At 45.4% G+C, this 16,027-nt stretch overlaps 1 protein-coding gene across 1 annotated transcript in view; it reads right to left on the minus strand.

The window, feature by feature from the left end:
* emid1 (EMI domain containing 1) overlaps nucleotides 1–13,152 on the minus strand; it is a gene marked incomplete at its 5' end in the record, with an annotated part of 54,734 nt that extends 41,582 nt beyond the window's left edge. Inside the window, 3 exons of the mRNA XM_080531208.1 lie at nucleotides 5,876–5,979; nucleotides 6,149–6,262; nucleotides 12,971–13,152. Coding sequence (XP_080387334.1) covers nucleotides 5,876–5,979; nucleotides 6,149–6,262; nucleotides 12,971–13,152 — 400 coding nt within the window. The remainder of the gene's footprint in view (nucleotides 1–5,875; nucleotides 5,980–6,148; nucleotides 6,263–12,970) is intronic.
* Between the last annotated feature and the right edge of the window lie 2,875 nt (nucleotides 13,153–16,027).

The raw sequence follows: 16,027 nt of genomic DNA on the forward strand, positions 1-16,027 counted from the left end.
CACTATGTAGAGCAGAGACACCTGCTCTACATAGTGAAGAGTACAGAGAGTAAAGTTTCCCTTTCTTTTCCACTCCCTCTCTCCATCTCTCTCTCTAACTCTCTGCTCCCCCATTGATAGTCCTTTTCCCTGGAGCGCCCTGGGTTGCACAGTGCCTGTGGGTTTATGGGTCACTCAGCTCACAGGTCGAGTTAAACTGCAGGGTGAGAGGAAATGCCTTTGGTTTATTGGGGACAGAGGAGTGGAGTGGCTGCCATGGGCAAGTCAGAATCAGAATCAGAATCGCTTTTATTACATCTTACTCTCTAGTACACAAGAGTAAAATTCTTTGGCTTTGGTTCCTTAACATTGACATTGCAGCATTCAGATACATAAAACAGAGTAATAATAAATACTTAATAACGTAAGTAAGTAAAAAAGTAACCCTACATTTAAAGTAATAAAGTGATGGATTTTACAGTGGCTTCAATAGCGCAAAAATGCTGTGTGGAGTACGATGATATGAAATGCAATAATAATACAATACAGTAAGGTAGTACATTGGTCCAATGGTATACAAGTAATCCAGTAGTGTGCAGTAGTTATAATACTGTAATATTTTAATATTTTTTTGCAATGTGCATGGGGTTGGTTAGGCGGTGGCAGTCTTTTGTATTCTTCCAGTGTATTTCTCCAGGAGTCTGACTGTTTGGGGGAAATAGCTGTTTGTCAGCCTCTGGGTTTTAGCCCCGAGGCTTTGATACCGTTTCTAGCTAGCTTAAACAGTTAGGGACTGGGATGGTAATCATTAAAAAAAGCAAATAATCCTGAGGGCCTTTCTGACACACTGGCTCTGACTGTCTGCAGGGTCCACTTCCCCCTAACTGCAGAACTCCTGAGGAGTAGATGCAGGCCAGAGAAAATTATAAATAAACTGACCTGCACGCACAAGATGGAATTTCAACATGGGCATTAGAGGATTTCCTCCAAAGTATACTTCGAAATAGTTTAAAACAACTCCAGTACCATTTCCGTCCTCACACACCAAACCCCCCCCCCCGATAAACAGAGGAGCGTGCAAGAGAGGCAGACAAAGAGAAAAAACGTCCGTCCAATGTTTGGTTTAGTAAATTGGTGTCTGGACACACTAATAAATTGAATGGTGTCGTATGTTAATTAATGGCTGTTGTGACAATTCCCCCGAGTGGTGGGCCGTAGGGTGAAGGGAGGGGGGCGGACGCTCCCGTCTCTAATCTCTTCTGGGGCCCTCGGCTCGCCTCAACTTCAGCTGCTTCCAATTTGGGCTCGGCACTTGTGGTGCTGTCGCTCGCCATTTACACAGCTATGAATTTCAGCAGCACAGGCTTGTCTGCATACTGCAGTGGTAGGGGCATGCCTGTGTGTGTGTGTGTGTCTTTATATAGGCTGACTTTGTGGTTATGCGTGTAAATACTGTATGTGTGTGTGTGCCTTTGTGTGGGTGTATGTTTTGCTGTGTGTAGTGTATTGTGTTTTTGCGTACATGAGAGAAAGGTGGGGGGGGGGGGGGGAGTGTGGCAGTGGATTTATAAATTGTTAATGCAATTGAGGGGTCTGTGGGACTCCAACTATATGACTGAGAAGAGAGAGAAGGGCCACTTCAATGACAGCTCTGAAAAATGTTGGCTTTATGTTAGGTCAGCATAATTTAGTTTTTGACAGCACTCCTTTGTGTGGTCCAAGCAGTGGGAGTGGGGGTCACCACTCAGAGAGTGGGGACCTGGTCTCATGCAGTCCCCTCCATGACCTCACACTGGGGTCTTTCCACTTACAGCTACTAAAAACTACAGCCATTAAATCTGCTAATCATGCTGAACACCTGCATCCTTCATTATACAAATCCTCAACACCTCACTCTCCCACCCACACACATACAGTCACACACACACACACACACACCAGCACCCCCCCACACACCCACTATTCCTTTGCTAATGGCAAGCTGCAGCCCAGTGATGTTTAAAGCAAAGGGCTTAGAGTGTAGGCCTCTGATAAGCCGTGCTGAGCTGTGAAAACACAGATTACATTTCTGCGGCTTATTGCAGACGCCGCGCCTCTGCCTCCCGGCCACGGCATAATTGTGTCCCAGAAACTGCAGCCCTCGCTTGGCTGCGAGACACGGCTTGATGGGGACCCTGCCGGCAGAGCTCCGACAGCCGTGCTAATTCAGCCAAACCTCCCCCGTAATGTTTTACTGTGCTATAGCCCCCCCCCCTGATATAAGATATGGTGCTGTTCCTTTCAAGTGCCTGCCTTAATAAATCATGTAACATCCCAGATATCAACTGTCGTCTCTTAGTGTAATCCTCACAGAGTTAAGACTTTATCATAACCCCGAAACAGCAGGGAGGAGAGGCCAATAGTCCAACATCACACCTGAGGGAGAAATAAACAATATCACAGACTACTATATTTGTATTCTCTTATAACAAAATTGCAATCTAAATGGTGTATAATTTGTATATTACTACAGGTATTAGATGTTGGGATAAGTTAGGATATCCCCACTGAGAACAAGAGTTGAGTTACTGGGAGAGCCGAAGCGATCTGGGCATACATTATATCCCGGCTTTCTGGCAGGCTATGAAAGTGCCTCCATCTGCAAATACTTAGACCTTTTTTTCCCAAGCTCAATCAATGATAAAGGCCATTGTTCCAGATCCTGGAGTAAGACAATATCTCCCAAATCTCATAGAAAACAATTAGGACCCAGTAATTACAGCACTGGTCTGGAATTTCAGCCAAGGGTTGAAATTGTGGTGGGGGCCTGAGAAACAGAGAGTGAACATAAGCGGTGTTAATGCTGTGTTATCTTACTCTACATTTACTCTGACAGAGGTCTTGTCTGTTATCAGCTTGTGTCTGATGTAATGTTTTGCTTTCGGAGCCCATGAGCTGGATGTGGTGGAGCCAACAGGCCAATAATCCCACGGGAGCCTCTAATTGGATGAGAGTCTTTCAGGTGCCAGACCGACCTGGATCCCTCCAATATGGTTTCTCCACTTGTCCCGGGTCTTTGCGCTCTGCTCCCGAGGTCATAAGGGTTTATAAAAACACACTGTGGTCTTCAGCTAAAGAGAAGACAAGTTATCTCTGGGACAGACAGACCAGACGGGCCCCATGTCAGCCTCTCTGAGAGCAGGCGGTGGAGCAGCATGGGCAGACTGCAGGGGGGACGACAGACTAACAAACCCCCCAGAGGATGTCAGAGGATGTGGTTGGATGGTGGTTGGATGACAGGGAGAACAAGGTTTTCACATAGACTAGGAATGTGCATACTGTACAGCTGACGATCGGGTCACTTCTATCACTTTACAGACCTACTATACCACGGACCAGTGTACCGCTCTGCTCTTCCATCCTCAGTGAGAAGGATTGCTATCATTCAGCCTCACCTCCATGGTCCCCCTCCTAGTCATAAATTCCCAGTCTCAGACTGCAGCTGGCCTATGCAGCGGTGAGGGGAGGGCTGCTGTAATGCAGACCAGCCCTGGGAGTCAGACACAGCCAAGGGCTGAGGGAGGTATAGTGGAGGTAGAGGTATGGGAGGGGAGTAAATCAGTGGATCATGCACATTTTCCACAGTCTGTGAGAGGCAGACAGCAGGCAGACAGAAAGGGGTTGAGGTGGGGGGCTGGACAGAGGGAGCAAGGGAAGTTATACCTGAAACTACCCTACTGCAAGTGGGAATTTTGAAAAGGTCCTTACTGTAGGTCACAGACCAGCGCATGTCCAAAAGCATGACTTCATGACCATGTAACTCAATAACATCACACAGGTGCTATAAACTCAGGAAGTGTATCCACTCAGAAACAGACACACAAAGCGACACACAAAGTGACACACACACACACACACACACACACACACACACACACACACACACACACAGATATTGGAGCTTGCACCCAATGAACCTGTGACTAAAGCTCTGACTTTCCCTGGCAACACCATGGCAACAATTTAAGAGAGAAGACCATAAAGACCGTGCATATACTGTCCGATTTCCAGCCACCCCCGTGTCGCTGGTTTGCATTTCTCCTTAAAGCAGGGGATGAGGCGGTGCGGCAGTGGGGAGAGATATCAGGTTCCATGCTGGCAGGGGCCTCTCCTCACGAGGCAGGGGCAGAACAAAGCGCCGGCGGCGGCCCTGGATGCCATCCACTGTGCTGGAGCGTAGGGCCGTTTGAATGGGATCTGTCACTTCCACTCAACGCTGCCTGTAATCTGAGCCACCCGGAACGACGCTCCGATAAGTGCCTAATCCCAGCATGCCTGGAGCCCCCCCTCTCCCTGCTGCTCGAACCAAAACACAGCCCTCCATGACAACCAGGGGGGAATCTCCTGGTTGACATCACAGCTTAATTCAGTGTGTGTGTGTGTGTGTGTGTGTGTGCGTGCGTGCGTGCGTGAGGTATCTTGACTGTCTGTTTAGTCTGTTTTTGTGCATGCATGTGTGGGGTTTCTGACCATGTTGCAGTGTTGACACGTGTGTTTATACACGTGTGCTGGGTGTGCTGGTGGGAAAAGTAAAGAGTAATCTCTCCCAAATGAGGCCCCATTACAACACACAGCAGACCCTAGGGAGGCCTCGGAGTGGCTGTTAGCTCACCTGGGAGGAGTGGGGGGAGGAAAACAGTACTCTCTTTTCAACACCACTGAGAACTGAACGCTCAACAACAGTAAAGAGTTATTATAATTGGTGTCACAAAGCCCTAAGATTTATGGTTCCACCCACAGCCGCCCTGGGTCCCGGAGCAAGTACCCGCTCCACCCTCCTCCCCAGATTGCTGAGACAAGGGGGCGATGGCCTGGGGAAATCATTTCAGCCTGGGTGGGAGGGGTGTGTCTCGGGGGGGGGGGGTTTAAGTAGGAGAGTGGAGGGCGGGTAGGGCAGGGAGCTACTGTAGTTTAAATGGTCGCGATAGCAATAACAGAGTGTTAGCATGGCACTTTAAGAGGATGACAACATACTTGCAGCTGGACCATAAAACTCAAAACCACACAAAATAATCGACCTACGTGCCTCAATGACTGTATTGGACACATAAAGACCTAGAAGATTAATACGGTACACTGGAGGCTGTAGGCTGTACCGAAAGATGCTGATGTGCGATCATTTGAGAGGGAGTCTGTAGCTTGTTTTGATGCAGGAAAACAGTTGGGTATCTAAGTGGAAATGACTGTTCTGTCAACATATTACTCATACATTTGTGCTGACACAGAGGAGGAGAACTTGGAATAGAGGATAACACAGACAGAAAGGCAGAGAGACGATGACAGAGAGAAAAGCAGAGAGAGATGACAACAGAAGAATACAGAGAGACGATGGCGTACACTTGAGAACTTGAGATAAGTGTAAGAAAGAGAAAGAGAGAGGAAAGAGAGAATAAGAGTGTGAGTGTGAAACTGGAAAGAAAGAAAGAGAGAGTGTTGAGAGGGGGGAGGAAGTGGTGGGGAGAGCCAAGGCAGTCCTGGCAGCCACCTCATCGTCACGGTTTCTCCTGCCACGGCTGAGGACACGGCTCCCACAGTGGCGTCAGACTCCGACCCAAGGACCAGAACCAAACAAAGAGGAAATCCACAGGATTCACAACCTCCACGGTTATCTGTTCTCCATCCTCACCAAATCGCCATGTCATCATCTTTCATTTTCATGTGTTTTCATTTTTGAACAATGTCAGTCAAGCAGAGGAGCAGAGAGAAAGACAGAGGAAGTGAGAGGAAGATGAGAGGCACAGAGAGAGGAGAGAAAAGGCACTCTAGGATTCAAAGGCAACCTCGACTGAAGTACTGAATGAAGGATGACTGTCTACAGAGACGTGTTCCAGTGTGTTTTTGTCTGTTGCCCTCTTACCTTCCTCACAGGCAGTGCCGCTGAATCCTGGGCAGCACTTCCACTCCAGGGAGGTGATGGTGCGATACACCACCTTGTAGGAGGGCCTAACCACTGTCCGATAGCTGAGGAACACACACACACACACACACACACACACACACACACACACAAACCACTGTCACAATCACAGTGGGCAGGGACAACTGTGCTTGTATCATATCACCTATGCACTGTACATGTGGTGTCTCACAGGGACAAAGTGCATTTTGGGGGGACAGGTCCTAGACTCACCTGCCGCCTGTGCAGCCTTGCGGCCAACGACATGTCTGGTACACACGCTGCAGGATTGTCCCATTCTGTACCTGGCATGTCACCGTCTTAGTCACCGTATGGGGGCACCAGTTCCTGAGAGAGAAAAATAATACCACAAAGCAGTTGAGTTCACTATTAAAGACAAAAGGGAGGATAGGAGCCTTATTGGTTTTCTACACCTGCTACAAAACTACAAGCCACAGGCGGTCTATAGTTCTTTCTCTCTCTCTCGCTCTCTCTCCCTCTCTCTCACACACACACACACACACACACACACACACAGACAAAGGGGAAATTAGCCATGCCATCGTACTTCATAAGCCTGTCTCTAACCCAGGTTTTTGATCTTTTCCAATCCCCTCCCCCTCTTTCTTTTGAAACTCCTTTATGGTGTTTACACAAGTTCAATCGGCCGTGTGACTTGAGGGAGTGCATTGTAGGCTGTGTTTACATTGTGGTGTCTCCCCCATCAATACACATCCGCTGGCTTTTTCTCTCCCTGGGACACTGAGGAGGGAATGGAGAGGGGAGGGTCTAGAGATTAGTGAGTTGTTAGACACAGGCTAATGCTGGGTCACAGGTCCACTCCCTTTCCAAAACCACTCTTTCACAAGACGTTATCAGGACGTGCTCAAGACGTACTCTGCACAGCTGGAGAGGTTAGGGAGTGAGCTGCCATGCCAGGAAAACAGCTTATGTAGAGGACACAGATCAAAATCAGATAGTAAGGAATTATTATATGAATTTGTCTTACTTTTACCCCACAGTTTTATATGAGGCCTCTAGAGGCACAATTAATTCTGGTCACTACTTTAAAGAGCTCAAGTTATTGGTTGGAGCTTTCTTTATGTTGTCAAAGCGAGAGGAAAGTGTCAGCGCTCTAGGGTCCCATTGTCAGACTAGATTAGCTTGGATCAGGTCTTGTCCATTTCAGTCCAAACTCAGAACAGATCTCACTGCTTGACTCTGCATTGCAGGGAGATATCTGATCCTGATTAGGAGAGTAGCGTGGTATGGTTTCAATCACTGCATTATTGCTTGGAAGAAAATGCTAACAAGGGAAACAAATGCTCATTGAAATCAGGGAAAAACCATGCCATGGTATTCATTATCCTTGTCCTACATAAATTGTGACCCTCTAATACAGAGCCATTGGCAATACAGGCCAGATGAGAAACAAGAAAAACTAAAAACCAAGTAAATCAACAATAAAGCCTGAAAAGGGTTTTCAAATGGGTTGGAAAAGGAATTCAGAGAGTTTGAGAGAGAGGAGAGGTTTAATACTGAAAAAAGGTTATTGACTATTGTATCTGTTGGAGATACTTCTTAGCTTTTCTTCATCCACTCAAGTCGGCAAAAGTAAATCAAGGAGACATGGAGTGGTACTTAGAGAAACCTAATGTATGGGAGACATACGGAGGCTATTAGAGCCAACATGTGTTAGCAGTCTTTTATTAACAGAGAAGTGTACACATACCCTGATTACCCTCATATGGCTGGGACTGTATAGAGAGGACGGAACATGGAAAACAATTACCATACTTCTTATGTTTTGTATGTAGAGGAAACACAAGAACATACTGTGGGAGTTTCATTCATGTGTATGTTTGTCACTGGCAGGGACTGGGGAGTTTGTCAGGATCAAGAGAAAATTAATAAATTAGAATTTGAGTTTGAGTTGAGACACTATACAAACAAAGATATTAATTCCAGAATTACATTAACTATTATCCTTGCATTAAGATGGACTCAATTCAATTTATTGACTGATTTGTTGATGACATTTTTGCCTTTTAGCTCATTCGAGTGTCATAGCAAAGGGTCTGAATACTTACAGGTATTTCTGTATTTAGATTGTTGTTGTTTTCACATTGTCATCCTGGGATATTGTGTGTGTATTGATAGCAAATTCTTTTAGACAAAATATGGAAAAAGTGAAGGGATCTGAACAGTTGTTTGAACCAATAACTGTATGTCAATATATGAGACTGTGACTGTGTGTCTGTGTGTGTGAGAGAGAGAGAGATAGAGAAAGAGGGAGGGAGAGAGAGCGAGAGAGAGAGAGAGAGAGAGAGAGAGAGAGAGAGAGAGAGAGAGAGAGAGAGAGAGAGAGACAGAGAGAGACAGAGAGAGAGAGAGGGAGTGTATGTGTAAACTGTGTCGGGCCGCTCACTCACTATAACAATGTTTTGATGCCTGCACACATACCCTGTTAGGTTCAGTTAGAAACATTATGCCAATTTCCTAGGGATTAACATTCCGAATGCAGCTTCCCTGTTGTTGCGAGTAAAGAGAGGAGGGGAGATGAGATGAAATTACACCTTCTAGGTTATACTGTTTCAGAACAGGTCCTTCAATCCTGTCCTGATGTTTCCTTATCTATCCATCTGCCAAGTTAAGAAGCCTCTGTTCCTTTCCCCCTTTTAACAAACCAGGGGAATGATTACTACCCCCCACCCAGACAGTACTGTGGTCAGGTTAGGTTGTGGGGGATGGATAAAAGGCCCTGTCTCCTCCATTCCTCTTCACCTCTGGAAACAACAGATACAATTCAGGGTTCCCAGACTACTGGGGAGAACTTCCACTCTTGAGCAGCTAAGCATGTCACCTGTTGGTAGCCAGGAGAGGTAGAGGGGGTCTTCACTCTGCAATTGTCTTTCTTCTTCTTCTTTACCACAAATTGATGGGAGATTCATCCTATACAGTAACTATGAACCATTTACATTTACATTTGAGACATTTAGCAGACGCCTTTATCCAAAGCAACTTACAACAAGTACATTTAAGTAATTGACTCATCTATACATCAGTCATGATAAGAAAAACAAATCTATGCTAGGACCTGAGGCCATTGGCAGTCACAATGCTAGAAAAACTGCAGAGAAACTAGGCCTATATAGAACCATAGCTCAGCTACTACCCTAGTATGAAGCACTGATTTAAACCCCTACAAAAACATACATGAGATGGATTCATCAGCAGGTAATAGATAATGAGACCCTTTGTGACATAAATGGCCCACATCCTCTCCACTAAAAAGGGATGTCTGAGATTGATGCCAGCTTTCATCTACCCTCGGCCCAGGGGCACATAAATAACTGTACCAGCTGAGCAGAAGTAACACCACTTAAGGCCATTATCCCCATGTCAGTTCTACAGGGTACTAGGCTAACTCATCTGGAATCACTCCAGTCTTCACTTACAGTAGGCCTACACAGGGAATGAGTCTACTTGCTAAGAGAGAAGGTACTGTTTTAGAAATGGTGGCCCTTGAAGCATCAAACTGATACAGTCAGATGGAATGAATCTTAAATGAGTGATTACATGTGTGTGTGTGTGTGTGTGTGTGTGTGTGTGTGTGTGTGTGTGTGTGTGTGTGTGCCTGCTTTTCCTCACTCTCTCAGTCTCTATCACAAAGTCCACACCTTCCCCAGGGTCGATGTGTCCCCTGTGCTACAAGGTGTGAAATCCAACAGCACCACACCATTTAACTGGCACTGGCACCAGGAAATCCCTCAGTGAGTATCATGTCTCTCTGCAAACACCCCTCACCTCAGAATGCTGGGCCCAAAACCAAATAAATTGTCAGAAATCACAAGCAGTCACACACAGATCAGAGCCAATGTTTAGAGGGAAAATGTTTTTGAAAGAAAGATCACAGCTTTGGCCCATGTGTTCACCACCACCACTGATGCCAACACAGTAAAAGAGAGGGGGAAACAAAAGCGTGCACTGGCCCAAATGAATAATGCTGATGGAGAGCTAATGACACACACACACACACACACACACACACACACACAAACACACACACACACACACACACACACACACAAACACACACACAAACCATCATGAAAAACAAATGCTGCTGCTGTCCCCTTACTCCAGTGTGGCTGGGCACTCGCATATAGGATGGGTCTTGAGCATGCAAATGTTAGGTAATACTCTAAACTCTAATACTCTAAACCTCTCTAAACTCTATACTCTAAACCTCAGAAAGGCCGGTCCTCTGAGACTGAAGAACTGAGAGGATGGAGTCTCAAAGGGCGGGGAGAGGTTATGGTGAATAATGTCCAGGTGCACTCCCTGCTGTGCTTCCTGTTTAAGTCTCTTTCCCTCTCAATAACTCTTTGCCTTTGGGACATCCAACCCCCCTTCACCCTGCTCTGTCCTCCTCCACCCTCACACGGTGGGAGGAGGGTCTAATACTCTAAAAATGAATCTTAGTGTGATAAAAATCTGAAGGAATTTCTCTAGATTTCTGGCTGTGGGAAAAATTCTTGAGGAGAACAAAGGACAAAAGACAGATGTGGCAAACAGCCAGAGGAGAGGAGTGAAGGAGACGGAGGAGGAGGTCATTTTGCCATAGGGGTCACACAAGGAGGCTCCCTAGGGGACAGGCAAGGAGCAGAGGATAGTCCAATTAGGATGCACCGTGGCTCCCATGACACAGGGACAAACCGAGAGATGAATGTGGTGCAACAAAAGAGAGAGAGATACACTGACATTAAGGAAGAGAAAGGGATGAGCTCAAATCTGTAGTCTGTGAGAAAGACAGAGGGAGCTTGAAGTTGGAAATGTGAATACTTGAGGATACGCAGGAAATTTGAACAGAGAGATACTGTATATGAGGAGAATTGGATTTACAAAAGAGTGTTCTGAGTGGGATTGTGGTACAGAAGGGCTGTTGACTGAGTGGCTCATATGTGGACATCGTCCTGGGGGTTCATCAGGGGACATAGTGAAAGAGGGGGACACGCCCTCTAAGCAGACCCAGCCAGAGTGCTGTCCATACGGGATAAACGTTCCCGATCTGGGTCAGTGAACTCACAAAGAAAACACCTACAGATCATCAAAGCACCCAAAGTTATTCTCTGAGAGTACCCTCATCCAGCGATGTGCAGTTGGAGCATGTGTGGCTTGAACACCTGTACGCATGTTTGTGTGTGTAGGGGGGTGGAATTACGCACCTCTCTTTCATGATTGTTGTTCGGTTGTTCTAATTGTGTCTGTGTGGTGTCAAATCAAAAGTTTGGTTTGCCTGATGTCAGAGTATTTTCAAATATTAGAAAAGATATTATGTACCCAAAGGTTTAGTTTATACACTTTAACCAACATATCCGCCACTAAATGAATGTTCATTTATCATACTGTAGTATCTAACAACCTATCACACACACACACACACACACACACACACACTCACACACACACACACACACACACACACACACACACTCACACACACACACACACACACACACACACACACACACACACATACCGCTACCTCTCCACCCAAACTTTCAAACACCAGCAAACTAAGTAAATTATAAACTCTTCTCCTCTCCCAAAACAAGCCCAGATGCAAAGGATTCCCAGCTGTTTGTGTTTAGTAAACATGTCCTCCAACCCACTGCGACAGAAGAGGGAGGAATCAGTAGACCAAGGCCAAGACCTCTCCAAACCACCTGGACACTTCCAACAGTCTTCAACCAAGAGGCGCATCCTCCCTCCACAGCCTCCCCGTCACACCCAACCTGAGAGGGTAAATATTTGTGTGACGGAGAACTTGATCGCACCCACAGCACTGGCTGGCCTCTGAGAAAAGCACTGCTTTGTCCAGAAGGGAAGCACGGGGGCTGGTGTTTTCCCCTTTGTGTTTAGTCTGTGGGCTCTGCTCTCAGAGCCACCATCATCAACAACTCTGCTGTCATACTGAAAACTCGCCTCTAAGGAGAACAGGGAGGATCAGACAGTTGGAGGATAACAAAAGCGACTTTTTTAAACTGCTATTCAGATTAATTATTTTATTTTTATACTGTAAAAACCAAAGCACTATTCTTCATTTACAACCTGTTCAAGAAGCACCCCTCTGTTCATGAGAGCCCAAACAAGACCTGGATTTATGGTGGTAGATCATACGGCTAAAAGTGTGTGGTTTGTGTCTGTCTTAAGGATGCGTATGGGGATTAGTGGGAGAGCCTCTGAGAAGTCTGGGAAGATCCTGGACAGTTGAGAGACAGCAGATGTTGGAAGGTGCTGCCGGCCAGACAGAAAAGAGCTGAGGCAGCAGAGCTCCAACAGGAGTCAAAGAGCCACACAGTGAGAGGATGGGCATGCAAGGAAAACAATGAGGATGGGAGTGCACAGCACGGTGTACTGCCTGAACAGGAAGAAGGAAACCAAGTGTCAGGCGGACAATAAGACCTGCTAGATGGATAGGAATGGGAATAGCTCTGTATGCTACTAATTTGGTTACATAAACAGGCAGATAGCAAGAGGGGCTTTGAAGATGGATAGACATTGATAACAATGGAAGTGAACAATTAGTTTATAACATTCAGAAACAATAGATAGGGCATATCAATCACATGTGTTTGTACAGCGCTTACATATCAATACTAACTAACTTTTATCAGAATTATTTATAAACAATGAATGGACTTTGGTAATCATAGGTAGAGATATGAATCAAATGTATCAATGCATCTTCCTTCCTTTTTTGCTCCAAGAAAAATGCTAAAATGATTTATTTCGTTAACATTATTCTAAAGATGGCAATCTTCATGAAGTGGGACGGACAGGTCAGGTAGCATTAATGACATACACTACAGTGAATAGCAGAATAGCAGAATAGACAGAGGATGCATCTCTCTTGTGTTTTCATGCAAAATGCAGACTAATTGATCAATAGCCTACATTTCTGAAATGACATCAAAGAAAGTAGCCTAATTTTATTGTAATATATTACATCTTAGCACATAATAACGATAATGTAATAATATAATTGCCTACCTTTTGTGATAGGCAGAGGTTTGAGAGTGGTCGTGGTTGAGTTGAGTCCCAGTTGAGTATTTGTAAAGCCCTGTTCTCCAAGTCCCGTGAGCCTCGGAGGTCAGCCACAGCAGCAACACAATCCAACGGAAACTTTTCCGGCAAAGCGCGATGGACACCGAGTCCAGTTGACACGATCCCATTTCCGTGGCGTCAAAAGAGCACAGCCTGAAACGTTCCTAAAGAGCACAGCCTGAAACGTTCCTAAAAAGCCTATCCCGTCGGGAAGCGGTGCCGGTAAGTGTGTCTCTGTCCAGTTCGGGAAAAATATGCGTCAAAAGCCACGTTGAGGGTTCACTGAGAAGCGCATCCCCACATCAACCAAACTGACAGAAACAAAACAAAACAAAAAATATATAAATATATCACCACTTTAACTGGTTATTTTAAAGGATTGAAACCCCTGTTTGCCTTTGAAATGTCACAAAACAAAAGGTAAAATCAAAGTGACACACCGTTATGTCGCACGAACTCTTCACCGACTTCACTGAAAGTTCTCCAGCATGCCCAAATCTGTGGGCAGTGTTCCGCCAGAGACAAATCTAACGGAATTGGTACAGAATAGTGAAAGCCCGCTCTCTCTTCACCATCAGTTCTACCTCCTTCGCCTGTGCATATTTCAAGTCGAGCCTCGCACAATGGGTAAGAAACTAGTTTTATAGTCTCCTCTAGTCTTTTAAAACCACAGCCCGCCGAGTCTTGTACCCTGCCCATTCCCCGTTCCAACCTTTCACCGAGGACAAGGCACGCTTGCAACACTGATTCTCTTTACGCATCTGTCGTGTCGTCATGATTGATCACCACCACTGAATTCGGTGTGACTGATCCTTTCTGAATTCACTGACATTTCGACATTCTTGGAAAACAGAGGGAATTCAAACAATTGTTTTGAAATGAAGTGCAATGAGCACTAATAAAAAAAAAAGCTGACATTAATACAATAAAATAAAAATATACTATTATAGGCCATTCTATGGTTTTTTCTAAGTCTTTATTTATTTGTTCTATTGATCTATCTATTGATTTCATTATTTTTGCTGGACTATTGGGCTCAAACACCGTTATGTCAGACACACAGATGCACACAGCATTATGCTCAATTTATAACAACATCATCACAGGTACTGTAGATGGCTCCTTCATTTTATTCTTCCTCCTCTCCTAAACGTTTCATCATTGCCCTGCTTCAAGCCTTGTTATTGTCATTGTCAACCTACAGAATATAGTCAACTTCGGCAGACCTCAGTGTTTTGGCAGCATCCAGACAAACGGACAGACAGACAGACAGACAGACAGACAGATAGACAGATAACTGGGGAGTTGGGGTTTCAGAAACAATCTTGTGCCCATTGAAGTTGGGATCTGGAGTGTTTCTCTCCAAACAGCCTTTAACAGCGCTGTTGGCGGGCTCCTAGCTAAACACCTAGCAGTGCAGCCAGGAGGCGCCTGTATACCTGTGACTTAACCTCTCAGGTCTTTGAATGGGCAACACTGTAGGTCCACCAGCTGCAGACATGCTGGAGAGGGAGAGAGTGCACGATTCATCCTGATTCAAACTTAGGCTACATGTTGACTGTTAATGTATCTAAACCGCTCCTCTAAGAAAAAACAATAAATAATTGGCATTCTGTCCTTAGGGCACTCAGTATGTTGTGAGGTGGTTTGATTCGTGTCACTGCTGCATTGGAGATGGGATTAGGCAACCCTTAACTCTGAGGTGGCTAAGTCTATACAGTATGATACAGTATTGCGTTAAGGTAATGGTAGAGACCTGACACAGACAGGTATACACTGTAGCAGGACTCTCCTCCCAGCAGGAGGTTGGGAGCTATGGTTTGAACTGCTCCCTCTGAGACCCACCTGCTCTCAATCACACCAAACGGTAACTGCTTGAGAAAGCTGGGAGGTGGGAGGTGGGCGGGATGGGGTGGTAAGTGATGTGTCAGTATTTTTTGTTTCAGGGCACCTTTGGCATTTTATGAAGCCGAAGGTGCAAATTGATGCCAAGCAGGAACTGGAGAAGTTTAGGGTTAATGTAAATCCCTTCAGTCTGTGGCAGCTGAAAATAATCTTGGCCTCTGCAGGGGGATGTGGTGTGGGGGTCGTTTTCATTGAGTTTTTTTTTTTCTCCTTTCTTGTCTTTTTACTCTTTTTCCTCCCCCTTTTTTCTTCTCTTCACTGTGCACTGAGCTCATTTACCTATTGTCTCTGTGGTTATGCATTACTGAAGCTCCTTTGAATAATTTGTTATGTGTGTTCTTAAAAGTAGACCTTTCTTTCCATTGTAATCTATGAGCAACAACAAAGACTCCCTCCTCCCTGTGTATGCCCATAAAAGTGTCTTCTATTCCTCTCTACAGTCTGCTTCATGGCAGCAGCACCGGTGAAAACTACCAGCGCTCACTGGCCTGTCCCTCCCTTTCCTACTGTTGCCCCTTACTGCCATGACCACAGTCACGCTACTCATTTTGGGATTATGCTGTAGGCCTATATGTATGGGTGATTTAGAGCCAGCTAATTTCAGGCAGAACAGCTTGTGCATGTGCTGTATATGTTGACCTCATGGTCACACCACTGCCCCTCTGACCCAGACCCAGACCACTGTCACAGCGCAGTGCTGGAGGAAATCCAAACAGCTCACCTGTCCTGAACACCTTACTCAATGATTAGAGATTACTCAATGTTGGTGAGGATCTGCTAATTCAGAATATCTTTAAAGCAGCGAACAAAGACAATGGTTATATTATTCGTTTACAAAGATAATTATTTCCAAAAGTCCAAAGGTTTTGCACGGTGCACCTTGGTCAATGCTTGACTTAGACATTTCCCACAGATTCCTGGTTCTCCCTATACGACAGCTACAATCCATTCTCCATAGGCCGAAAATAATATTTATCTCCCACTATTTAAAAATGGAGTGAATTCCTCTTTAGACATTTGGATTATGTATGAAAAAAACCTGAAATATGTTTGAATTCAAGTGCAAACACATGTAGTCAGCACATACACATCTGACCT

This window comes from Nansenia antarctica (genome assembly GCF_963989245.1).
Source record: "Nansenia antarctica genome assembly, chromosome: 5".
Classification (NCBI taxonomy): domain Eukaryota; kingdom Metazoa; phylum Chordata; class Actinopteri; order Argentiniformes; family Microstomatidae; genus Nansenia; species Nansenia antarctica.